Genomic DNA, 25,147 nt, shown 5'->3' on the forward strand with positions numbered 1-25,147 from the left:
AGAGTGGCTCTGGTCACGGCAGAGCGACGCTCCCTGGTGGGCAGAGCATTGCCCCTGGTGGGCGTGCCGGGTGGATCCCGGTCAGGCACATGCGGGAGTCTGTCTGACTGTCTCTCCCCGTTTCCAGCTTCAGAAAAATACAAAAAAAAAAAAAGAAAAGAAAAGTGTGTCCACTGGAATTTTCTGGATACTGGTGGTGGTAGTATTTAGGATATTTATTTTCAAGTTGAACTTGAAAGATAAGAGATGAGCACTAACTTTGAGGTCTTGAAATGTGGTTGGGGACATCTGAATATTACTATCAGTTTTGTTCTTGTGTGAGTTGAAAACTTCTAGAACTTTGTGACTAATATTTTGCAAGGAAGGAAAAGAAAAAGGACAAAAAATTTTTTAGATGACTTGCAGACAACGGTAATAATCTGTTAAAGGAATAACATTTAAGAAAGTTTCCCTAGTGATCTTTCAGATATCAGAACTTACTAAAATTTATATAGAATCACTGTTGTCAGTTTGTTTTTACATTTGTGTGTGAGCAGATAAGAAATTTTGTACTTGAGAACAAGCCTTTAAAGTCCCTAACTTATAAAGAGACCAAAGGGAGCATAGAGCTGACTTGTTATGTAACTTGAACCAATAGCGACATTGTGCTTGCAGTTCACCTTAAATGCAGCACCAACCAGAGTGTCTGCTTATGTTATGGGAGGGTTTATGAGTTTTGCTAGCAGTGGTAGGAGTGGAATTAAATTTTTGTTGAGTTACTATTTAATTATTTAACCAGCTTTATTTTACATAGCTTTGGTACTTTATTGAATTCAGAAGTGGTATTACACTTAAATGTTTAAGAATGAAAATATCACATGCACAGGAACTTTAAAATAAGATTAAAACACAATTCTTTGTCATTTAGGCTCAAACCCGTGTAAAATTGAATTTCCTGGACCAGATTGCCAAGTACTGGGAGTTACAGGGAAGTACTCTGAAAATCCCGCATGTAGAGAGAAAGATCTTGGACTTGTTTCAGCTTAATAAGGTAAAAGGCTAATGACTATCTCTGTCATTTAATAATGATTCTGACAGCGTGAATGTGATCTTTTTTTTTGCCTGAAAGCACAAACTTAAGCCCTGGTCAGATAGCTCAGTTGGCTGAAGCATTGTCCCAATATGCAGAAGTTGCCAGTTCAATCCCCAGTCAGGGCACATACAGGAACAGATTCATCTCTCTCTCTCTCTCTCTCTCTCTCTCTCTCTCTCTCTCTCTCTCTCTCGTTAATACATTAAAAAAAAAAACTTAATTGTTTGCAATGGGTAAAATGAAATTCTTCATTCAGTTTAGTTTGATCAGGCTCTTTTTTTCTTTTACTTGTCATTGCTGAGAGTCTGGTGAAATATTTTCTTGCCACCTGTTTTTTTGTGTGTTTTTTTTTAAGTTCACAAAATAATCTTGGAAGATACTCCATTCTGTTTTATTACAGATAAGACAACTGAGGCTCAGGGAGGAAATTGACCAGGCTAAAAAGGCTGAGTCATAATTTAATACCTTAACTTCAGGTTCATGTCAATCTAAAGCCTACATTCTTTCCACCAAACACACTGCTGTCCTTCCTACTTAGTGTGTGGAGAGTTTTAAGGGTTACTGATTGGACCTTTTCTTTGTTAGAGATTTAATAGGTAATCTTATCTCTCCCAGAAAATATTATTTGTTTTGAGAGGGAGGGAGGGAAGGAGGAAGGGACGAGAAGCATCATCAACTTGTAGTTGTGTCACTTTAGTTGTTCATTGATCATTGATTGCTTCTCATATGTGCCTTGACTGGGGACTCCAGCTGAGCTCAAGCCAGTGACCTTGGGATCATGTTGATGATCCTGTGCTCAAGCCAGCGACCCCATGCTCAAACTGGTGACCTTGGGTCATGGTCCCAGGTTGACAAACTATCCACTGTGCCTCCACTGGTCAGGTCCTCACAGGAAATCCTGACTGCTTTGGGAAAGTACCTGTTGGGGGTTATAAAATGTATATATATGGAGTATGCAGTAAAAAATGATGCTTTTTTTTTTCTTTTTTTGAGAGAGAGAGGGGGACAGACAGGGACAGACAGGAAGGGAGAAGCATCAGTTCTTTGTTGTGGCACCTTAGTTGTTCATTGATTGCTTTCTCATATGTCCTTGACTGAGGGGCTTCAAGCTGAGCCAGTGACCTGTTCCTCAAGCTAGCGACCTTTGAGCTCAAGCCAGCGACCCTGCACTCAAGTTGGATGAGCCCGTACTCAAGCTGGCAACCTTGGGGTTTTGAACCTGGGTGCTCAGCGTCCCAGGCTGATGGTCTATCCACTGTGCCACTGCCTGGTCAGGCATGATGCTTTATTTTTCTAGCTTAAAAATAATTGTGTATATACGTTTTCTTTTGGCTTAGAAAATATATTTTTAAAAGATTACCTTAGCCAAGAACATGTTGTTTTGGGAGTCAGACCTAGGTATGAGGGAATTAGAAGTGGTTTTCATGTAGATATTTTTAATTTATTTTGCCATTTCATTTAACAGTTAGTTGCAGAAGAAGGTGGATTTGCAGTTGTTTGCAAGGATAGAAAATGGACCAAAATTGCCACCAAGATGGGCTTTGCTCCTGGCAAAGCTGTGGGCTCCCATATCAGAGGGCATTATGAGCGAATCCTCAACCCCTACAACTTGTTCCTGTCTGGAGACAGTTTGAGGGTGAGTATTGCGGCTGGTCTTAAACTCTTATTTCATTGCTTGCTGGTACATTGCCTCTACAGGGAATGAAAAGGCCTTGATTATGTGTAGAAGACATTGTTTATAAGACTTTTCTTGTGAATTATTCCTCCACTGTTTTTGTTCTGTTTTGAGAGCAACAATACTTAGAAGTTTGAGTTTGGGATGAGTCAGGTTTTAAAGTAAATATGCTTGCTGTCAAAAGCTGAAATCTATATTAAGGTCACTGTACATGTTTCTTCCTTACAATGAGGAGTTGACCATTGTCCACACGTCATGGCTTATGCTTTTGCATTCACCCAGTGGTTTTAGTGCTTTTCTGCTGGTCACATGAAGGTTGAACAGGTGGGATAACATGCCGACCTATTCTGTTTTGCTCACTGAGGTCTCCAAAGCAATTTTTAAGGAGAGTGCTGATATTGGTAAATGTCTGGGGACTTAATGATACTGGATAACTGATGGATCCCGCTTCTCATTGTTCCTACGTAGCCATGTTTGTTTCCATACAAAGATAGTATTTGCCAAATTATTCAGATAAAAACTTACAAGTAAAATAATAGCATAAAAACTTCCACTTGCGCCCTGGCCGGTTGGCTTAGTGGTAGAGCCTCGGCCTGGTGTGCAGGAGTCCCAGGTTCGATTCCCGGCCAGGGCACACAGGAGAAGCACCCATCTGCTTCTCCACCCCTCCCCCTCTCCTTCCTCTCTGTCTCTGTCTTCCCCTCCCACAGCCAAAGCTCCATTGGAGCAAGGTTGGCCCGGACGCTGGGGGTGGCTCTATGGCCTCTGCCTCAGGCGCTAGAATGGCTCTGGTCGCAACAGAGCAACGCCCCAGATGGGCAGAGCATCGCCCCCTGGTGGGCATGCCAGGTGGATCCTGGTCGGGCGCGTGCGGGAGTCTGTCTGATTGCCTCCTCGTTTCCAACTTCAGAAAAATACAAAAACAAAACAAAACAAAAAAACTTCCACTTGAAGGCTCTTGTAAGAAAAAAAGAATATCATGTTCTGTTTACACCCTTTGAGATACTTGAGAGCGGTGAGCCCTGTACTTTTCAGATTTGTTACTGTGCTGTAGAGGTAGAAGATGATGTAGATTCAGGGGTCAGCTACTAATGAAAATCTGACTCAGTACAAACACACCACCTGCCTCCAGATGCGCTTGCTTTTCAGCCTAGAAGGACATGACCGGAGAGTGTATTTTTTTTTAGATGTATATTGTATGAATGTTTCATGAACTCATGGATGATACTGTTTAGAACATTGTGAGTGGAACCTTTTATGCCTCTGTTTTTTTGTTGTTGTTGGTTTTTTTTGTATTTTTTTGAAGCTGGAAACAGGGAGAGATAGTCAGACAGACTCCCGCATGCGCCCGACCGGGATCCGCCTGGCACGCCCACCAGGGGCGATGCTCTGCCCACCAGGGGGCGATGCTCTGCCCCTCCAGGGCGTCGCTGTGTCGGACCAGAGCCACTCTAGCGCCTGGGGCAGAGGCCAAGGAGCCATCCCCAGCGCCCGGGCCATCTTTGCTCCAATGGAGCCTCAGCTGCGGGAGAGGAAGAGAGAGACAGAGAGGAAAGAGGGGGAGGAGTGGAGAAGCAGATGGGCGCTTCTCCTGTGTGCCCTGGCTGGGAATCAAACCCGGGACTCCTGCACGCCAGGCCGACGCTCTACCACTGAGCCAACCGGCCAGGGCCTATGCCTCTGTTTTATAGTCAGCTCTAGATAGTTGCCTACAGTAGAGTTTCTGCTTATTAACTGTCCTAGCTCAGTGTGACAATTACGGTGAATAAGGGGTAGAGTCTACCTGCTTGAATGAAGTGCAGCATTGTAGAAACATCTCCTCTGTACAGTTAAAGGGGCAGTGTAGTATCATAGTGGAAAAGCACATAAGCATTTGTATGGAGTCTGAAATGAATAGATAAAGATGCCCTATACAAACATTATGTCTGCGCCTGACCAGGCGGTGGCGCAGTGGATAGTCAGACTAGGATGCCGAGGACCCAGGTTCGAGACCTGAGGTCACCAGCTTGAGCACGGGCTCATCTGGCTTAAGCAAAAAGCTCACCAGCTTGGACCCAACGTTGCTGGCTCGAGCAAGAGGTTACTTGGTCTGCTGAAGGCCCATGGTCAAGGCACATATGAGAAAGCAATCAATGAACAACTAAAGTGTCGCAAAGAAAAACTGATGATTGATGCTTCTCATCTCTCTCCGTTCCTGTCTGTCTGTCCCTGTCTATCCCTCTCTCTGACTCTCTCTGTCCCTGTAAAAACAACAACAACAACAAAAAAACTTTATGTCTGCAACACAGGTAAGTATCTGTGAAGGGCCTACTTGGCATGTACCAAGTATGTTCTGGGCAGATTGCAGGAAGTTAAAAACGAAGGGACTATGATGCAAAGAAAATCACTTCTGATTCTCTTGTCTGTTTTTATGCATGTACATAGACCAAGTTTTATTCTTCATACACATAATGAATTCTGCTTCTTTTCTACTTAACGTATCATGAGCATTTGCAATGTCCTTGAATACTTTTGAAGTATTAAAATTACCCTGGCATTTTATTTTTATATCTAGATCTTGATTTGATTTTTCTTATTGTTGACTGTATAGGTTGGTTTTGATTTCTTTTATTATAATAATACTGTGATGGGTGTTCTTTGTACATAAATTTTAATGTTTCTGAATTTGAAAATAATTCTTAGAAGAAAGGAAAATTGGAATACATATATTTTTAAGAGATTGAAAAATAATAATGAAATACTACTACATATCCATCAGGAAGGGGTCAAAATCCTGAGCATCGATAACACAAGTGCTGGTGAGGAGGTGGAGGACCAGGAACTCCCATCCACTGCTGGTGGAGGAGCAGCTAGTACAGCCGATGTGCAGGCTGTCTGGTGGTTGTTAGAGAAGGCAACTTACTGTTAGCATGGGATCCAGTGTTTGTGTTCCTTGATATTTACCCAGAGGAATTGAAAACTTATGCCTACACAAAGACCTGCACATGGATGTTTACAATAGCTTTATTCATAATTGCCAAAACTTGGAAGCTACCAAGACGTCCTTCAGCAGGTGAATGGATAAATAACCTGGTATTTTCAGACAATTAAATATTATTCAGCAGGAAAAACAAATGAGCTCTCCAGCCATGAAAGGACACGGTGGAACCTTAAATGTATATCACTAAGTGGAAGAAGCCAATCTCAGAAGGCTACTTAGTGAATAATTCCAACTCCATGACCTTCTGGAAAAGGCAAAACTGGGGATAGTAAAAAGACTAGTGATTGCCAGGGCATTGGGGTGGGAGGGGTGAGGAGGCAGAGCAAGAGGAGTTTTAGGGCAGTGAGACTATTCTGGATGGTGCTATAGTGGTGGGTATGTCATTATACATTTGTCCAAACTCATAGGGTGTGCATCATCAAGAGTGAATCTTCATGTAATCTACAGACTTATGATGATGATGATGTGTCAGTGCAGATTCATTAATGTAACAAATGCACTATTTTCTTTCTTTTTCTTTTCTTTTTCTCTTTTTTTTTTTTTTTGGTGAGAGGAGGGGAGATAGTGAGGCATAATCCTATATGCCCCTGGACTGGGATCCACCAGGAAAGCCCACTAGGGGGCAATGCTCTGCCCATCTAGGGCCATTGCTTGGTAAGCAAGCTATTTTTAGCGTCTGAGGCAGAAGCTACATGGAACCATACTCAGTTCCCAGGGTCAACTCACTCAAACCAGTTGAGCCATGGCTGCGGGAGGGGGAGAGAGAAAGAGAAGGGTTGAGGAGTAGAGAAGCAGATGGTTGCTTCTCCTGTGTACCCTAACCAGGAATCCAGCCCAGAACATCCATAGTCCAGGCTGATGCTCTGCCACTGAACCAGCCGGCCAGGGCCCTACTTTACATATTAACCTTTGCCTTTTGAGTTAGACTTTGTAGGAATTGAGTCAAATGACCTGTTTCCTCAATTCAGGTGATACTTTTAATAACAGAATATTGCCACAAACTACAGGATTGTAAAATTTAGAAAACCTATACGATTTTATATTTTATTAATCTAAGCACTTTTAAAAGATATTTTCAGTATGGAAAAGTTCAGAGGGAACTTTTAAGGGGCCTTTAGGACAGTGTGGGCATTTGATTAATTGGCACTTGCAAGCAGGGATAATTGCTAGCTCATTGGGAATTCCTTGAGCCCACAGTGGTCTCTTCTAACCTGATGACATTCACAACTAAAGGAATCAGGAAACACCATTCACTTGCTAATAAATGTTAAAGCTGTTATACTTGTGTGTGTGTGTGTGTGGGGGGGGCAACTGCAGACATGTCTTTGTATTTATCAAGATTTTTAAAATTGCAGACCTGTTATGTATGTACGTAAATAATTGTTAAATATATCTTTAAAAAATTCAGTGAGATTGCCTAAGATTTAAAAAGGAGAAATTCTTCAGTACACTTGTGTTTTATTTCTAGTGTTTGCAAAAGCCAAACCTGGCCACAGACACAAAGGACAAGGAGTATAAACCTCACGACATTCCCCAGAGGCAGTCTGTGCCACCCTTGGAGACGTGTCCCCCTGCCCGGCGAGCGAAACGCATGAGAGCAGAGGTGAGAGGCTTCCAGAGTCAGTGTCTTTCTGACACTGGGTTTTGCTGCACACACTCTCTGTGGGGTCGGACCTGGCTCACCCTTCCAGAGGACTTGTGTGTCTTCTGGCTTTATATCTGGGGGAGTTGTGCTGTCAGAGGGAGAAGGGATCCAGCAACTGGCTCTAGGTTTATACTGCCTAGACCAGGGGTTGGGAACCTATGTCTCGCAAGCCAGATGTGGCTCTTTTGATTGCTGCACCTGGCTCGCAGACAAATCTTAAATAAAAAAATAATGTTAAAAATATAAAACATTCTCATGTATTACAATCCCATTCATTTCCTACCGCTCATGTTCATGATTGCGGGTGGCTGGAGCCAATCACAGCTGTCCTCTGGGACAATACCAAATTTTTATTGAATAATGCGTAACGTACACGGGTTGTTGTATGGCTCTCACGGAATTACATTTTAAAATATGTGGTGTTCATAGCTCTCTCAGCCAAAAAGGTTCCCAACCCCTGGCCTAGACAGACAACTGCCACCAGTCAGAGCCCTGGGAAGAACAGGCATTTGTTATGCTGTGTTTTGTGTGCCTATCACTCTCATAAAGTTAGGCTGTGTTTATTGGGGAGTAAGGCTAGGAGCTGTGAAGCTGGGGAGATTTTTGCTGAAAAATAATTAAAAAGAAAAGGTTAGAAGATAGTGAAAGCTATTTTTCTCAGGCCTCCTCAAATGGAGTGTGGAATCCTTGGCAAACATTGATGCTAATATGAAATAATTATGTAGCACTGGGGGAGAGGGAGCATTGAATGTATAAGATGAAATGAATGAAATGTGGAGCAAAATTAGGACCTGAACGAGACTGATAGGGAAGACAGTTTGCTTCAGGATTTGTCTGGGAAAGGGGAAGTGGTTGTTTCTGGATGGAGGTGAATGTGGTGGTTCCTGCCCAGCTTGATGGGCATGGGAATGTTAGGAGTCAGCAATGAATAAAGTGTTAAGATAATTTAGAGCTGGGAAGCCTTATTGCATTAGTTAGGTTCTAAATGAATCTCTGGTTATTTAGTATTTATTGGTGAGGATGAAAAAAAAAATAAGCCTTGTTTTCTGAGGAAATGGGTAAAAAAGAGAATTGTTTTTCACTTAGATAAGTTGGAGATACGAAAATGTCAAGACTCTCATTTTTCTGGATTGAAACTGCCTCAAAATAGGAAAATATCGTTATTTGAAGCCTATTGTATGTTTAAAATTAAAAGGTTTATTTTTTGTTTTTACAGAGAGAGGGATAGATAGGGATAGACAGACAGGAACGGGGAGACATGAGAAGCATCAATCATCAGTTTTTCTTTGTGACACCTTAGTTCATTGATTGCTTTCTCATATGTGCCTTGACCATGGGCCTTCAGCAGACTGAGTAACCCCTTGCTTGAGCCAGCAACCTTGGGTCCAAGCTGGTGAGCTTTGCTCAAACCAGATGAGCCCGCGCTCAAGCTGGCGACCTTGGGGTCTCAAACCTGGGTCCTCTGCATCGCAGTCTAATGCTTTATCTACTGCGCCACCGCCACGTCAGGCAAAAATTAAAAGTTTTGTTAGTTTAAAAATCAGTTCTGTTTGAGCACATCTTGATCTTTAAATGTTTAAAACACACCCTTGTCCTAGGGTCTGCCTTAATGACACGTGGCAGTGGTGATAATCGCCTGCAAGAAGTTCTGTTAGCAATAGACATCCTAAATTTGCAAGATTCACATTCATGGAAAATGGTCAGGTGTAGTTCCAAAAACATTTTATTGTTGCAGACCACAAACATTGTTTTCCTTTTGGGTGTATGTTAAACTATAAGTGAAAAAAGCAAAAAAAGGGAAATGGAGACTGGCTTGTATACCTTTGATGAGAAGGGAATCCTGAACAGTCTAGCAATGTTAGAAGAGTAGTTTATACTAGGTTTTATTAGAAGAAGTAATAGTTGTTGTGGAAGCTGAATTTTCCATAAATACTGGCAGACTGGAATAAGCCAGCAAACTCTTATAGGCTCATAGAATTATCACGTTAGGCTTTGGCTTTGTGATGACTGAAGCAAGAATTAGGAAAATAAGAGTGGTTTCCTAGTTGGGTAGTAAGACTTTCTATAATTTGTTCCTGATTCTTTCACTTTTCCCTATTTTTTAACCTGTTGAAGTGGAGAATACTTGTGTAACCTCTAAGATTCCTCGTTTATTCCTTAAACAATAGTAATCTTAAGGGTAGAGAAAAGTATGTTTTGAATGCCCTATTAATAGAGCCACTTTATAGCAGTGGTCCCCAACCCCCGGGCCATGAACTGGTACCAGTCCGCGGGCCATTTGGTACCGGTCCGCAGAGAAAGAATAAATAACTTACATTATTTCCGTTTTGTTTATATTTAAGTCTGAACGATGTTTTATTTTTTAAAAATGACCAGGTTCCCTCTGTTACATCCGTCTAAGACTCACTCTTGACGCCTGTCTTGGTCACATGATACATTTATTCATCCCACCCTAAAGGCCGGTCCATGAAAATATTTTCTGACATTAAACCGATCCGTGGCCCAAAAAAGGTTGGGGACCACTGCTTTATAGGATTATAGTCACCTTGAGATTCCAGTTGGATTTTAGAAGATTCATTTTTAAAGGAAATAATTATGTATATGACTTTTTTTTTTAAGGCCATGAATATTAAAATAGAACCAGAAGAGACAACAGAAGCCAGGACTCATAACCTGAGACGTCGAATGGGTTGCCCAACTCTAAAATGTGAAAGCGGTAAGAAAGTTGATCCATGAATAGGAAAGTAGTAAAAAGTAAATAAGTGAAAACAATGATTTGTTCATTAACTAAGAAAACACTGCCTGACCTGTGGTGGCGCAGTGGATAAAGTGTTGACCTGGAACACTGAGGTCGCCGGTTCAAAACCCGGTTCAAAATCCTGGGCTTGCCTGGTAAAGGCACATATGGGAGTTGATGCTTCCTGCTTCTCCCTCCCCCTTCTCTCTCTCTCTCTCTCATTCTCTCTCCTCTCTAAAAATTAATAAAAGAAAAATAAAAAAAAATCAAACTCTCATTAACCAAGCTAAATGTCTGATGCACAGACACATCTAAGAAAACACTGAAGAAAAGGAAATGTTGGAGCAACTATTACCTAATAATTGCTGAGCTGGGCCTTGAGAAATGAAATCTTCATATGTTAATGTCCTCATAGCTAAGTGAACAGTAGTTGAGGGAACACATAAATGTGGGCATATTAGAGATGTGATTGAGTTTCTCCCCTTCACTAGTTGCTTTGAAATGTGGTTCAGTAGCATTCATTGCAAAGAAGTGATTTATGAGAAGCATTGGTACCTTTGATTGAATGTCTGGCAGGTTTATTTCAGAGTGGCAGAGGCAGCCTTGCTTTCTGAATCTGAATTCTGGTTGATAATTGCTTGCCTGGCCTTTGCTTGATGTCAGTCATTAGGAGGGAGGTTTGGGACTCTGAGGAGAAATCCTGTGTCTGGTATGGGCAGGCTCCTACAGATGGAGGAGTTCCTGAAATTGGTTCTTAGAGGTCAGTGAGTTAGCAGGCCAGGGGCACAATGTAATGAGAAGTGATTTTAAACAATACAGAAATGAATCCTGGCACTGCCACTAGTTGTGTGACCTTAGGCATATTCCCTGACAACCTTTTTTTTTTTGTATTTTTCTGAAGCTGGAAATGGGGAGGCAGTCAGACAGACTCCCGCATGCGCCCGAATGGGATCCACCCGCCACGCCCACCAGGGGGCGATGCTCTGCCCCTCTGGGGTGTCGCTCTGTTGCAACCAGAGCCATTCTAGCATCTGAGGCATAGGCCATAGAGCCATCCTCAGTGCGCAGGCCAACCCTGCTCCAGTGGAGCCTTGGCTGTGGGAGGGGAAGAGAGAGACAGAGAGGAAGGAGAGGGGGAGGGGTGGAGAAGCAGATGGGCGCTTCTCCTGTATGTCCTGGCTGGGAATCGAACCCGGGACTCTCGCACGCTGGGCCAACGCTCTACCACTGAGCCAACCGGCCAGGGCCCCTGACAACCTTTAATGTCAAGTTTCTTATCTTTGAAATTGATTTGTAGCAAAGGATTAAATAATTTATGGAAAACATTTAGCACAGCACCTTTCACAGGATAGGTCATTAATTGATAGTGTTTTAGCCAAAAGTGTTTGGAACCAGGAAGTTGAAAAGTAAATAATCTTAGGTCATGGAGGGTTGTCTGTAACTGGAGGAGGTCCAGTTGGTGAATTGTCAGGGTCAAGAGGACCTGTTCACCTCTGTGTATGTATGTGTGTGCATGTGTCTATGTGTGTGTGTGTGTATATATGTATTTTTTTTTAGATTTTTATTGACTTTATTGGGGTGACATTGGTTAATAGAATTGTATGTTTCAGGTGTACAGTTCTAGGATACGTACCTATATATTGTGTGTTCGCCACTTGAATTCAAGTCTCCTCCCATCACCATTTAACCTCCTTTTCCCTCTTCTACCTCTCCTACCCCCAGTATTGGTTGTTTTAAAAGCACACAAACCTTAGCAACCACTCTAGGAGTATGTACCTGTGTCTTGTATTTTAAAATGGGGTGATAGTTAGCATTTTATCATAAAGCCATCAGTTGAACATAGTTAGCACTTGGGTGATGCTGCTCAAGTGAAAAGAAACAGGAAGTGATGTCAGTGTCTAGTGTGGGAGGGAGGTGATAAGGTGGTTGAAGAAGCTGAGAAAAGTGTAGGAAGAGCTGAGCTGACTTGTATTACTTCTTGCAGAGAAAGAAATGAAAAGCAGCATCAAGCAAGAACCCATTGAGAAGAAAGAGCATGTTGTGGAAAGTGAGAGGGAGAAACCAAAGAGTCGACCTAAAAAAACCACCAGTGCTGTGAGTTGATATCTTTTTTACCCCTAACTTACACTTTTGGTGCATTACTTAGGCCGGTAGCTTGGTGTCTGATGAGGCAAAGACCTTTTCAAGTTAGTTCATTGATGAGGAACAGCTCGGCTGGGCGGTGAGGTCAGTGGCATCGGGAGCGCTATCAGCTGTGCTTCTGGAGTGCAGCTGAGCACCGGGTGGGGGTAAGCTGAGTGATACACAGCATTGCTTGTATATCACTAGCCCACCTCCAACTGAGCTGACGGCTAGATCAGAAACCCAAGTTGATATTTTCAGCTTCCCAGAGAGGAAGAAAAAGGGAAGAAGGACAGGGGAGATGTGTTGGGCAGCCTGTTGTGGTAGGGAAGCATTCCTATGCACAGTGCCAGAAGGGCTTGTCATGTGAAACAGGTGGGAGGATGGGTTACACACCCCTATCCAGTTCATTCTTAGTTCCACAGAATGAGATGGGAGCTCACATCCCTTTGTTCTGTACTCATGTTCATGGCTACAGGTGGACCTGTATGTCTGCCTCTTGTGTGGCAGTGGCAGTGATGAGGACCGGCTCCTCTTGTGTGACGGGTGTGATGACAGCTACCACACCTTTTGCTTGATCCCCCCCCTCCATGATGTTCCCAAGGGAGACTGGAGGTGTCCTAAGTGTTTGGCTCAGGTAAGGATTAACAGCAGAGGTAGCATTCAAAAATTTGTAGTATTCTTTGCCTTTGGGTTTAGACTTGGCAATTGATAATATGAGTTCTTAGGAAAACTGGGCTGGCCCTGACTAGAAAAGGAAGTCTTGGAAGTGAGGTTCACAGCTGTGCAGGGAGCTGAGGCAGAAAAAAATTTTAATAACTACACTGGAATTTTTTTTTTCATTGAAAAATAAATTGTATGCTCTTTGCAGAAGTTCTTAAACACTGAATGTCTTTAAAAATAAGTGTGTCGGCCCTGGCTGGTTGGCTCAGTGGTAGAACGTTGGCCCGGCATGCAGGAGTCCCGGGTTCGATTCCTGGCCAGGGCACACAGGAGAAGCACCCATCTGCTTCTACACCCCTCCCCCTCTCCTTCCTCTCTGTCTCTCTCTTCCCCTCCCGCAGCCAAGGCTCCACTGGAGCAAAGTTTGCCCGGGCGCTGATGATGGCTCTGTGGCCTCTTCCTCAGGCACTAGAATGGCTCTGATTGCGGCAGAGCGATGCCCCAAGATGGGCAGAGCATCGCCCCCTGGTGGGCATGCCGGGTGGATCCTGGTCGGGCGCATGCGGGAGTCTGTCTGACTGCCTCCCCATTTGCAGCTTCGGAAAAATACCAAAAAAAAAAAGTGTGTCTAAGTACTCTGGTTGATCAGTGTCACCTGTTAAATTTAATTGTCTAAAAAAATGTGTACGGGAAAAAAAGTGTGATTTTTATAATCCATAAATAAGTACTGTTAATATTTTTATATATATTCATCTAGACTTTTATCTGTTCTAAATGAATGGAGTTTTTCTACTTAAGCAATTACAGTAATCTTATTTCATATCTCTATTAATAAATAATTTTTTTCTTTTTTCTTTTGGCAGGAGTGCAATAAGCCACAAGAAGCTTTTGGCTTTGAACAAGCAGCCAGGGACTATACCCTCCGTACCTTCGGGGAAATGGCAGATGCATTTAAGTCTGATTACTTCAATATGCCAGTCCACGTATGTACATTCATATTGCTTTGATTTAGGATTATACTAACTCTGGGAGAAAGGTGGGTCTGGCAACACTTTTGTTGGCACTTGTCTTCGATAGTTATTATCATGCATAGCGAAGCCTTTAATTTGTTTTGTGCTGGTAAAAATTCCACAGCACTTTATAGTGCATTCCACTTTTTCATTTGATTAGAGATAAGCTTTTCCACACAAATCATACAGCAACAGTATAAAAATACCAGTATGTAAAAGGTCCAGTAACCTTTTCAGCTCAACAAACATAGTTTAAAGGTCCCTACCACCCACTAGTGGGCATTCCAGCTTTCATGGTGGGCAGTAGCAGAGCAAGCAACCAAAGTATAAATAAAAAGATAGATTTAACTATAGTAAGTTGTTTTTAAAGATTTATTCTGCCAAACTTAGCGAAAATCCAACATAAAGTACTTGATAAGTAATTATTATTTTATGCTTTAACTTGCTGTAACTCTGCTTTATAAATTTTGTAAAGTTACTTCCCTACTTTATAAATCACCATTACTGTGAAACCCGTGGGCAGTTTGAAAATTTTACTATTAGGCCCTGGCCGGTTGGCTCAGTGGTAGAGCGTCGGCCTGGCGTGCAGGAGTCTCGGGTTCGATTCCTGGCCAGGGCACACAGGAGAAGCGCCCATCTGCTTCTCCACCCCTCCCCCTCTCTTTCCTCTCTGTCTCTCTCTTCCCCTCCCACAGCCAAGGCTCCATTGGAGCAAAGGTGGCCCAGGCGCTGAGAATGGCTCCATGGCCTCTGCCTCAGGCGCTAGAATGGCTCTGGTTGCAACAGAGCAACGCCCCAGATGGGCAGAGCATTGCCCCCTCGTGGGCATGCCAGGTGGATCCTGTTCGGGTGCATGTGGGAGTCTGTTTGACTGCCTCCCTGTTTCCAACTTCAGGAAAATAAAAAAATAAAAATAAATTTAAAAAGAAAATTTTACTACTAATAGAGATACAAAATGGGCGGTAGGTATAAAAAGGTTGACTACCCTTGGTTTAAAGAATACGACACAGAATTTATTGAATAACTACTATGTGCCACTCAGTGTGCTGTGCACTGGCAACACATCTGTGTGTGGTTACTTTGTCACACATTACTTACGTTCTGTTATTCACCAAGAAGCATAGTGTGTTTCATTCAGCATTTAATGTTCCGTTACATGAGCACACCAAAATTAAGTGGTTTCTACTATAATTGTGGATACTTAAGCTTTTTTTTCTCACCGCTAACAAAGTGCTATAGGAGACGAGTCCTGCATATTGATCTTTTTGGTTAGGTTATGTTGTTGAGATGATTACCAAGGTCAGATGGGAGAAGTTATCCATTTTTTCACACCCTCACTGTATTATTTATGGGTCCCCAGCAGTGTCTGGGTGAACCAGTTTTTCCTTAACATTACATTAGCTGTTAAGTCACTTCAGGTGTTTGTTTGTTTAACAGGATTATAAGTCCTGGTTATAGTCCATGTGACCCTTGTGCACAGTTATTTACCATGTGTTTCCCTAACCAGTCCTGCCGACTTGAACATGACCTCTTCCATCTGTTGTTGGTTTTTCATTTTACTTAAAAGATGAGGACTTTGAGGGATGGACATATAAGTGACTTCTGAACTCACATCAGGCTGACCACAGACCCTAGGGCAGTCTGTTGCTCTTTGACACGGGTGCTGCTACGGCTGCACAGGCATGGCTCTGGTTCACGTTCTGCGCCCTGTCTTTTAATCTGGTTGCCCATGTCACTCGCAGCCAGGTCTCGTGGGAAGAAGGAAGGTGGACTTAGGTAACACATCTGAATGCATCTCAGAGGATAAAGCATCACTCAGACATGCCAACTGGTTATTATATGCCAGCTTGTTGCTTTCCTTGACTCCCTTTTATAGTGGTGGCCAGATTTGTGATAGAAAAACACGAAATCTTAATTGTTCGTTTGTCTTAGTTATTAAATTCCTTTTGGAAAACAATGCTCATGTTTGAAATGCCTGGAATCAGTTGTGGAACATAATGGAAACAATTGTTCCTCAGGGCGCCATCCTGGGATTCCTTTCACTTAGTTTATCTGGTCAGATTGGTCATCAGCAGTTTGTGTCTGGCTGCATTTCTCTTCCTTATGGTTTTGTTTCCAGATGGTTCCCACAGAGCTGGTTGAGAAAGAATTTTGGCGACTGGTAAGCACTATTGAGGAGGACGTCACAGTCGAGTATGGAGCCGACATCGCCTCGAAGGAGTTTGGCAGTGGCTTCCCCGTGCGGGATGGGAAGGTGAAACTTTCTCCTGAGGAAGAGGTAGGCGCAGCTGTGAGGCCACCTGCACATTGAGGGGACCTGGTAGTTGGACATGTCCTCGGTGTAATGGGTACAAAATTGGGTTAGTAGCAGCCTAGCAGCCTTACTGCAAAAATAGATGTAGCTTGGAATTCAAGTTATTAATTCAATTTCCATTTGGTTGGCTTGAAGTGATTCATGATTACTTTCAGAAAATGCTTAATTATCAGGTTTTTAACAATTTCAAGAAACGTGGAAAGAACCCACCTGTGATGATGTGGGTCATCACTCCCTTGGCCTTCAGATTCTCTAACATTGATGTCCCCTACTGAAGGAATCTGAGGGACTGGGACCACACTTGCTTATCTTTGAACTTTAGGGTTTGAGTCCTTTATTTTCCACACTAGTAAACTCCTAGGAAGGTTTCTTTTTCTGTCCTAGTAAGAAGTGAGATGTTTTTGGGGTATACTTCTCTGAAAGCTAACACATACATAGAAAAGTATGTAATAATATGTGCACACCTTGAGGAGTTTCCATACACTGTAGCACACCTGTGCACTCACATTCCCCTGAAAGCTCCTCTTGTGTCGCCTCTCCTTCATGACCTCCCCTGGCTCAGGACAGCACTCCCACCCCATCCCTAGCAGCACTGTCCTGATTTCAGCACCGTAGATTAGGCTGCCTATTTTTTTAAATTTTATATAAACTGACTTATATTGTCTATACTCTTCTATAGTCAAGTAAAAAAGGATCGGATACAAAAATACATGCTGTATTGAGTCCATTTCTATACAGCGTAAGATGGCAAAAGTAATTGGTGGCCTCCAGGACGTGAGCATAGTGGCATCTCCCTCCCTTTTCCCTCCTCCCTCCCACCTGCCCCAACAATTGCATTTTTTTTTTTTTTTTTTTTTTCTGAAGCTGAAAACAGGGAGCGACAGACAGACTCCCGCACCTACCAGGGGGCTACGCTCTGCCCACCAGGGGGCGATGCTCTGCCCCTCCGGGGCGTCGCTTTGTTGCGACCAGAGCCACTCTAGTGCCTGGGGCAGAGGCCAAGAAGCCATCCCCAGCGCCCGGGCCACCTTTGCTCCAATGGAGCCTCGGCTGCGGGAGGGGAAGAGAGAGACAGAGAGGAAGGAGAGGGGGAGGGGTGGAGAAGCAGATGGGCGCTTCTCCTGTGTGCCCTGGCCGGGAAACGAACCCGGGACTTCTGCACGCCAGGCCAACACTCTACCACTGAGCCAACCGGTCAGGGCAACAATTGCATTTTGAAGGAGACTTTATTTTCACCCATCTTTTTGAAATAATTCTAAAATGTTATGATATAGCTAAACCTTTATACTTTTTCAATCTCCCGTGTTTTTAGGAATATCTTGACAGTGGCTGGAATTTGAACAATATGCCAGTGATGGAGCAGTCTGTCCTTGCTCACATCACCGCTGACATCTGTGGCATGAAACTTCCCTGGTTGTACGTGGGGATGTGCTTCTCGTCGTTCTGCTGGCACATTGAAGACCACTGGAGCTATTCCATCAACTACCTGCACTGGTGAGACGGCCCCAATAACCGAGGAGTAGTATTGAAGCTGGGTTGGAAACCTTCCATGTCAGATGTGTCTTAACTTGGACGTATTTCTTAACTGTGTAAAGAATGGTGGCCAATTTTTTTTCTTAAGGTTTTTCACTACTGTTGGAACAGGCATCCTAATAAGTTAAGACAGCAGTTCTTTTTTTTTTTTTTTTTTTTAATTTTTTATTCATTTTAGAGAGGAGAGGGAAAGACAGAGAGAGAGAGAGGAGAGACAGAGAGAGAGAAGTGGGGAGGAGCTGGAAGCATCAACTCCCATATGTGCCTTGACCAGGCAAGCCCAGGGTTTCGAACCGGCGACCTCAGCATTTCCAGGTCGACGCTTTATCCGCTGCGCCACCACAGGTCAGGCAAGACAGCAGTTCTTAAGTATTCTTAAGAAATCCATGAACTCCCTGAAATTGCACACACACTGTTTTTACGTATAACATGTATCTGGGGAGAGGGAGATAGCGTTTATCCAGTTGTTACAGAAGTCCTTATCACAGAAAGAGGAAAGCACTGAGCCTTGGTTTTACTATGGAAATATCCCCTGGGTGGAAGTGGTAGACTAGTACCTTTTGGGAGAGGAGTAGAATGTCGGTATCTTGGAGTCCTCTGGGTTTTTGGGATCTCCCACTGCTGTGTGTTGTGCTGAATTTTGGCCTTTTTAACTTTTAAACTCTTCAATCAAAGCCTTTTTTTTTTTAAGAGGGAGAGAGACTGGAAGGGAGAGATATAAGACATACCAACTCTTTAGTTGTGTCACTTTAGTTGCTTATTGATTTTCACACATGCCTTGACCAGGTGGCTCCAGCTGAGCCAGAGACCCCTTGCTCAAGCCAGTGACCATGGAGTCATGTCTATGATTCCATACTGAAGCCAGCAGCCCCGCGCTCACGCTGGTGCTCCCATGCTCAAGGTGTCAACCTTGGGGTTTCAAACCTGGGTCCTCAACATCCCAGGTTGATGCTCTGTCCACTGTGCCATCACTGGCCAGGCTAATCAAAGACATTTTTTCACATCTTTTTACCTCTATTTCTTTTCTAAGCACAAAAATATTTGAAGATCTGTAACTCAAATCCCAACACCATGAATTTGAGTATGTAGCACAAGAAAGAGGGAATTATCACGTATGTGTAGGGTGTCTCTGTTCTATTTACTTGGGCAGTTGCTCCCAGCTGTAAAATGAGGATTACATTTACCGTACATCACAGTATGTTACAGGTTAATTTGATTGACAATTTAAGGTGCTTTGAATAATAAGAACTCTTTAGAAATGCTAATTGTTTTATTAGCTTTTGATTTTGCCACTGCTGTCTGGACAAGGGAAAAGGAAGGTGGAGTCTCACTATTCTTTGTCAGTCACTTTAGGAACTTGTGGTAACCACATAGCCTGTAGCTAACCTTATGTCTGATATCCTTAAAAATTCTAGGTATCTCCATTTTCTAAAGGATTGGACAGAAGTGGGAGGGAGGAGAGGGACCTCAGATGGGAAATCCCACATGTATACTCTGTGCATGAGGCGGAGTGCTGACCTGTTTCTTCAGTGTGGATGTTCCCTTGTTTGTGCTCTCTGAGCAGGCAGGAGAGTGTGAGCTGCTGGGCTCTTTTGTTATGTTGATGTTGCTGGTTGATTTTGTGAGTGTGTGATTTGAAGAAACTAGTGAAATTTCATTTTGCATTTCTTTTTGATTGATTTATTTTTATAATCTATTTCCAGGGGTGAGCCAAAAACCTGGTATGGAGTCCCAGGGTATGCCGCCGAGCAGTTGGAGAACGTCATGAAGAAACTGGCTCCAGAGCTCTTTGTGTCCCAGCCAGACCTCCTCCACCAGCTGGTGACCATCATGAACCCCAACACCCTGATGACTCACGAAGTGCCTGTAAGTTCTCAGTCTCGGGACTCACTTCTTACAAGGTTGACTTAGTTACGGTTTCTATAGTGTAACTTGACAGTAGAAACTGCTGTTAGGTGTGATTTGGTACTGTATTGCATGGGGGCTCTCAGACATTGTAGAAGCTAATTTGTTGCAGCTAATAACTAGATTGCTAAGCAATTTTACTTCACGAGTCACGAGTGCAATGCTTTCTTTTCGTGTCCAGTCCTGTTTTTTAGTCCATTCACAGGTCATGCCACCATCACCAGTTAATGCGCTCTAAACTGTGATGTTTGTTCATAACTCCTTCCTTCACTGCAGCAAAACAAAAATCATAAAAATACATGTTATTTGTCAGTATAAACTATTGTAAAATGTCTAGGTTCTGTGATAGTTAGATCTAAACTCTTAATTATCAGAATTTCTTCATGCTTGACCTGGTTTAAAAAGTAATTTATTGAGGCACTCTCCCTCTCAGGAGCACACCCCTCCCTGCCTTACCCATCTCTTCTACCCCACCCCCGTGTTACCTTTGCCTTTCTCTCTCCTAAGCTCTAGGTGCCCTCCCTTGGTCTCTGAAACTTGTTTTCTGAGCCCACGCAGCCCAGCTGACTCACTTCTATCTGTAATTTTCTAAATAACTTTTCTCATAATTTGAGAAAAAAATTATTGAACCTACATGATCGTAATTTGGAATGATGAACTGAAATGTTACGTGGATCTTGGTTACCTTACAGCCTCACCCCTAATTAAGCTTTTATTATTATATTTTCTTTTAGCAAGAGAGAAGGGGGGAGGGAGAGAGACAGGAAAAGAGAGAGATGAGAAGCATCAATTTGTAGTTGAGGCACTTTATTCATTGATTGTTTTTCATGTACCTTTACCAGGGAGTGGGGGGCTCCCCCTGAGCCAATGACCACTTGCTCAAGCCAGTGACCCCATGCTCATGCTGGTGTGCCTGCACCTTAAGCCGAATGAACCCATGTTCAAGGCAGTGACCTCAGGGTTTCGAACCTGGGACCTCAGCATCCCAGATAACAGTCTATCCACTGTACCACCACTGGTCAGGCTAACCTTTATTTATTGTTTCAGATTTTTTTTAACTGATATTTTTTTTTGAGAGAGAGGCAGGGGTTGGGGGGAAGACAGGAAGGGAAAGAGAAAGGGAGGAGAGAGAGTGAGAAACATCAACTTGTAGTAACTTCACTTTAGTTCATTGATTGCTTCTTTGTAAATACCTTGACTGGGATGGGGGGGGCCTCAGACCAAGCCAGTGACCCCTTGCTCAAGGCAGCGACCTTGGGCTCAAGCCAGTGACTTAGCATCATGTCGCTGACATCACACTGAAGCTGGCAACCTTGAGGTTTCAAACTGGGGATCTCAGCATTCTGGGTTAATGCTTTCTTTATCCACTGCACCACCACAGGTCAGACTCTCTGGCTCACTTTTAACTGGTGGGAAGCTACCCCTTCTGGAGAGTCATCTGATAGTCTGTGTTCAGATTGTCTTTTGTGAAAATGTCATTAAAAATCTCCAATTTCACCTCCCTAGGTTTACCGGACTAACCAGTGTGCTGGGGAATTTGTGATTACGTTTCCACGAGCCTACCACAGTGGTTTCAATCAAGGTTTTAATTTTGCTGAGGCTGTTAACTTCTGCACTGTTGACTGGGTATGGAATATGACTTAGTGAACCTTTCTTGCAGAGCCGTAAGGAATGTTTTACAGACTGTTATGTGCATAGTTGCTTAAATCTAGTGCCACTCAAAAAGCTAGTCTACTAATTGTTGACCAGCATGAGCTATGCCACTTGGACCATATTGTAAATCTAACCTGTGCTAACAAAGCATCTTCTTGGTTCATTTGACATTTTATTTATTTTAGCAAAACTTAATGAAGAGGAGTCTTGATTTACATTTTGCTGAAGCTCATATCTCATTACACACAGATTGATGATAGTTCCAGTGTTAAAACTGTTCCTTATTCAGCACCAACTTCACTTGTCCACAACACAGTGATTTTTAATGGCACACTTGGTTTTAGTTACTTTGTAAAGTAGGATTTTTATATTAGTATTAATACTTTTCATTTACCTAAAAAGAAGTGTTTAGTTCAAGTGTGTGATATTAAATCTAATGAACTATAGCCTTGTCTGGGCATCTCAGTTGGTTATAGTGTCATTCTGATATGCTAAGGTTATATCTTTGATCCCTGGTTGGGGCACCCAATTAATGCATAAATAAGTGGAACAACAAATTGATATTTCTTTCTCTTTTCTCACCTCTCCCTAAAATATACATTTTAAAAAATCTAATGAATTATAACATGTTTTTCTGAATAATAATACTATCTGTGTCTGTGATTATTTTCTTTTAGTTTTGTAGCATTATTCCCTAAAGTAGTTTAACTATGCCCAGCTCAGCACAGTTGTTTCACAAAATGTGTAAATTCGTATCTCCATTGAGAGTCTACATTGTCATGGGCAGTAATGTTAATACATTGGGTTTGTGAAACCACTTTTCAATTAAGGCACCTACTATGCCATATCTTAGAAATGCAAAGATTTTAAAAGATCCAAGGCCTCTCAGAGGCCGATATTTGAGTTGATATATGATGTTTGAACTGGAATGTGGTCTTTAGTAGTTTTATAATGAAGGTCAGAAGCCTCTGGAAATAAGAAGGAGGAAGATGGTCATGTGTTTGCCTGTCTTTCCCCACAGCTGCCTTTAGGCCGACAGTGTGTGGAGCATTACCGCCTGCTCCACCGCTACTGCGTGTTTTCCCACGACGAGATGATCTGCAAGATGGCTTCAAAGGCTGATGTTCTGGATGTTGTAGTGGCTTCCACTGTTCAGAAGGACATGGCCATCATGATTGAGGATGAGAAAGCTTTACGAGAAACTGTCCGTCAATTGGTAAGGTTTCTGGAATCCCAATGTTGTGTTACTGGGTGTTACTTAGTGAAGTATTTACATCTTTGGTGAAGTGTCTGTTCAGATGATTTTGCCCCACCCTCTTTATTTTTTAATTTATTATTTTTTGTATGTGTGACAGAGACAGAGAGAGGGATAGATAGAGACAGGAAGGGAGAGAGATGAGAAGCATCAATTCTTTGCTGCCAGCATCTTAGTTGTTCATTGCTTGCTTTCTCATATGTGCCTTGATCAGGGGGCTACAGCAGAGCGAATGACCCCTTGCTCAAGCCAGCAACCATGGGGTCATGTTTATGATCCCATGCTCAAGCCAGCAACATTGGGCTCAAGCCAGCGACCCCGTGCTCGAGCTAGATGAGCCTGCGTTCATACCAGTGATCTTGGGATTTCAAAACTGGGTTCTCTTGAGTCCCAGTCTGACACTTTGTTCACTGCGCTACCACCTGGTCAGGTCCAACACCACTTGAAAAGACTGTCCTGTTACACTGAATTGCCCTGGCACCTTTGTTGGAAATCAACTCACCGCATCTGTGCGGGTCTGTTTCTACTCTGTTCTATTCTATTAATCTGCATTTGTCCTCTTGCTAATATTATATGGCCTTGATTACTATAATTTCTTAATAAGTCTTGAAATGAGGTAGTGTACGTCTTCCAGTTTTGTTCTTTTTGAACATTGTTATTTTAGTTCCTTTTCTGTATAAAATTTAGAATTAGCTTATTGATTTCTGCCCAAAGCCTGTTGGGATTTTGATTGAGATTGTTAAATGTATGGATAGTTTGGGGGAGAAGAACTGGTATCTTAACAATGTTGTGTCTTTTAACTCATGGGCATAGTATGTCTTCCATTATGTGTAGGTCTTGATTTCTTTCCGTATTTTTTAGATTGTGGCATAATAGGTTTTTTGTTTTTTTGTAGGGTTTTTTTTTTTGCAGCTTACAGCTTAAATGTATTTTCTTGGATTATAATTATGTATATCATGTGTTTGGTACTTATGTGCCTTTTTAGATAGAATCCAAGAATGTTGGCTTCCTGGAGCCTGTAATGAATCAGCAACAGTTTACTTTCCTTCTCCGATATTTTGCAGTTGGGACAAATGCCCAGAGGGTTTAAGTGCCTTTCCAAGGTCTTCCATAACAATGGTAGTTAATTTTTGGAACTTGGAGATTTTACAGTTTTTTTCCAGGTGTAGAAATTTACAAATTACAGTTGGATGAACTATAAGATTCATTTTCAACTAAAATCTATAGAATTGGTCCTTGATCTCATTTTAAACAAAAATTTCAACCATCTCTGTTGCAAAGTTCTTCTTAATGGTCAAATTCAGGTTAAAACTAAAATTCATTTTTAGTGTTTTACTCCTCTTTTTTTTTTTCTCTCTAATTTTGAAGCTGGAAAAGGGGAGAGACAGACAGACTCCCGCATGCGCCCGACCAGGATCCACCCGGCATGCCCACCAGGGGGCGCTGCTCTGTTGCGACCAGAGCCACTCTAGTGCCTGAGGCAGAGGCCACAGAGCCATCCCCAGCGCCCGGGCCATCTTTGCTCCAATGGAGCCTCGGCTGCGGGAGGGGAAGAGAGAGACAGAGAGGAAGGAGAGGGGGAGGGGTGGAGAAGCAGATGGGCGCTTCTCCTGTGTGCCCTGGCCGGGAATTGAATCCGGGACTTCTACACGCCAAGCCGACACTCTACCACTGAGCCAACCGGCCAGGGGGTACTCCTCTTTTTTGTTGGTCTGTTTGTTGGTCAACAGGAAATGAAATGATCAAAAGATTAAAACAGAATAAAAGAGTGAAACAAAGGAGTTTGATGGGCCATGAACTGACTATTCTTTTGTGTGTGTGTGACAGAGAGACAGAGAGGGATAAGTAGGGACACATAGGAAGGGAGAGAGATGAGAAGCATCAATTCTTTGTTGCGTCTCCTTAGTCTCCTTAGTTGTTCATTGATTGCTTTCTCCTATGTGCCTTGACGGGGGGGGGGGGGGCTTGCAGCAGAGCGAGTGACCCCTTGCTCAAGCCAGTGACCATGGGGTCATGTCTATGATCCCATGCTCAAGCCACCGACCGTGAATTCAAGCTGGTGAGCTCATGCTCAAGCCGGATAAGCCTGCGTTCAAGCCGACGACCTCGGGGTTTCGAACTTGGGTCCTCTGCATCCCGGCCCAATTCTCTGTTCACTGCCCCACCACTCGTCAGGCTGAACTGACCTTATTCTGAAGGTTGGTTTGGATCCAGGTCCAGATCAGGAAGAAAGGTGGTAAAACTTGGATCTCTTACTGACAGAAGGTAAGAGGGTCTAGATGTCAGGTGGCCATTGCAGTGGAAATTTACTGGTTCAAGACTTCATTTGTTGTGACATTTTTAATTTAGAAATTCTTCATAATGACTTGAGCTTCCATTACATAGATTGTCCCACCTTTTCTGATAGTGGCATCCCTTCAGATAACATTTTTCATGTCAAGGACTCTCTGGCCACTGCGCTTCTTCCCAGTCTCACCAGGCCCTTCATGATGGTCTTGCCACCTCTTCTTTGTTTTTTCTTGTGTCATCCTCTCTGGGGCTCTCCAGCAGCATGACTCTGAAGTAGAAAGTGTATGTACTTCCT

The 25,147-nt window shown here is 43.0% G+C and overlaps 1 protein-coding gene across 1 annotated transcript in view; it reads left to right on the top strand.

Moving 5' to 3' along the window:
* Positions 1-25,147, top strand: part of KDM5B (lysine demethylase 5B) — a 74,289-nt gene that overhangs the window by 29,966 nt on the left and 19,176 nt on the right. The window contains exons 3-14 of the mRNA XM_066379372.1: positions 908-1,030; positions 2,538-2,708; positions 7,196-7,330; positions 9,992-10,088; positions 12,094-12,203; positions 12,709-12,867; positions 13,757-13,876; positions 16,023-16,181; positions 17,530-17,711; positions 19,454-19,616; positions 21,162-21,281; positions 22,330-22,524. Of these exons, the coding sequence (XP_066235469.1) occupies positions 908-1,030; positions 2,538-2,708; positions 7,196-7,330; positions 9,992-10,088; positions 12,094-12,203; positions 12,709-12,867; positions 13,757-13,876; positions 16,023-16,181; positions 17,530-17,711; positions 19,454-19,616; positions 21,162-21,281; positions 22,330-22,524 (1,734 nt within the window). The remainder of the gene's footprint in view (positions 1-907; positions 1,031-2,537; positions 2,709-7,195; positions 7,331-9,991; positions 10,089-12,093; positions 12,204-12,708; positions 12,868-13,756; positions 13,877-16,022; positions 16,182-17,529; positions 17,712-19,453; positions 19,617-21,161; positions 21,282-22,329; positions 22,525-25,147) is intronic.

The sequence above is a fragment of the Saccopteryx leptura genome, chromosome 1 (assembly GCF_036850995.1).
Source record: "Saccopteryx leptura isolate mSacLep1 chromosome 1, mSacLep1_pri_phased_curated, whole genome shotgun sequence".
Classification (NCBI taxonomy): domain Eukaryota; kingdom Metazoa; phylum Chordata; class Mammalia; order Chiroptera; family Emballonuridae; genus Saccopteryx; species Saccopteryx leptura.